The sequence below is a fragment of the Pygoscelis adeliae genome, unplaced genomic scaffold, assembly GCF_000699105.1.
Source record: "Pygoscelis adeliae isolate BGI_AS28 unplaced genomic scaffold, ASM69910v1 Scaffold94, whole genome shotgun sequence".
Lineage (NCBI taxonomy): Eukaryota > Metazoa > Chordata > Aves > Sphenisciformes > Spheniscidae > Pygoscelis > Pygoscelis adeliae.
This window is the reverse complement of record NW_008824547.1, coordinates 1,801,108-1,801,621: the sequence shown is the minus strand read 5'-3', so window position 1 is coordinate 1,801,621 and position 514 is coordinate 1,801,108. Positions and strand designations below refer to the sequence as shown.

The following is a 514-nucleotide window of genomic DNA, read 5'->3' as shown; positions in this document are numbered from 1 at the left end:
CCTCCCCGCCTCCCCTCTCCTCTCGCCAGCTCCATGTATTACGATGAGGACGGGGATCTCGCCCACGAGTTCTACGAGGAGACAATCGTTACAAAGAACGGGAGGAAGCGTGCCAAGCTGAAGAGGATCCACAAGAACCTGATACCTCAGGTAGCATGTGGAGAAGGGGGGGGGAAGTTGAGTTGCCAAAGCACCACGGTGACAGCTGAAGTCCCGGCTTTGCCTTCTCTCTCGGGGCATCTTCTTGCCAGGGAGGTGAGGGCTTTCTGCTCACGCCCCCCAGCTCCTGCCTCAGAGCCGTGGCTCCTGTGTGTCCTGGCTCACATCCATGTCAACTAGCGAGGCTGCAGCAGGAGAGGGAGAGCTGGTGACACCCTCCAGCCCCTCTTTCCAGAGAGAAGCGGTGCCCCAGCCCTTTAGAGCTGCCAGGCTGAGGAAGATAGCTCAGCTGGGTGTGTGTTGTGGGGTGCACAGTGCCAGGCGGCCCTGCACGGCCATGGCGGCCCATCACTGA

General features: G+C 60.7%; 1 protein-coding gene across 1 annotated transcript in view; it reads left to right on the top strand.

The window, feature by feature from the left end:
• The window catches only part of TUSC2 (tumor suppressor candidate 2), a 9,096-nt gene that overhangs the window by 6,970 nt on the left and 1,612 nt on the right, over positions 1 to 514 (top strand). Inside the window, exon 2 of the mRNA XM_009321859.1 lies at positions 30 to 150. Coding sequence (XP_009320134.1) covers positions 30 to 150 — 121 coding nt within the window. The remainder of the gene's footprint in view (positions 1 to 29; positions 151 to 514) is intronic.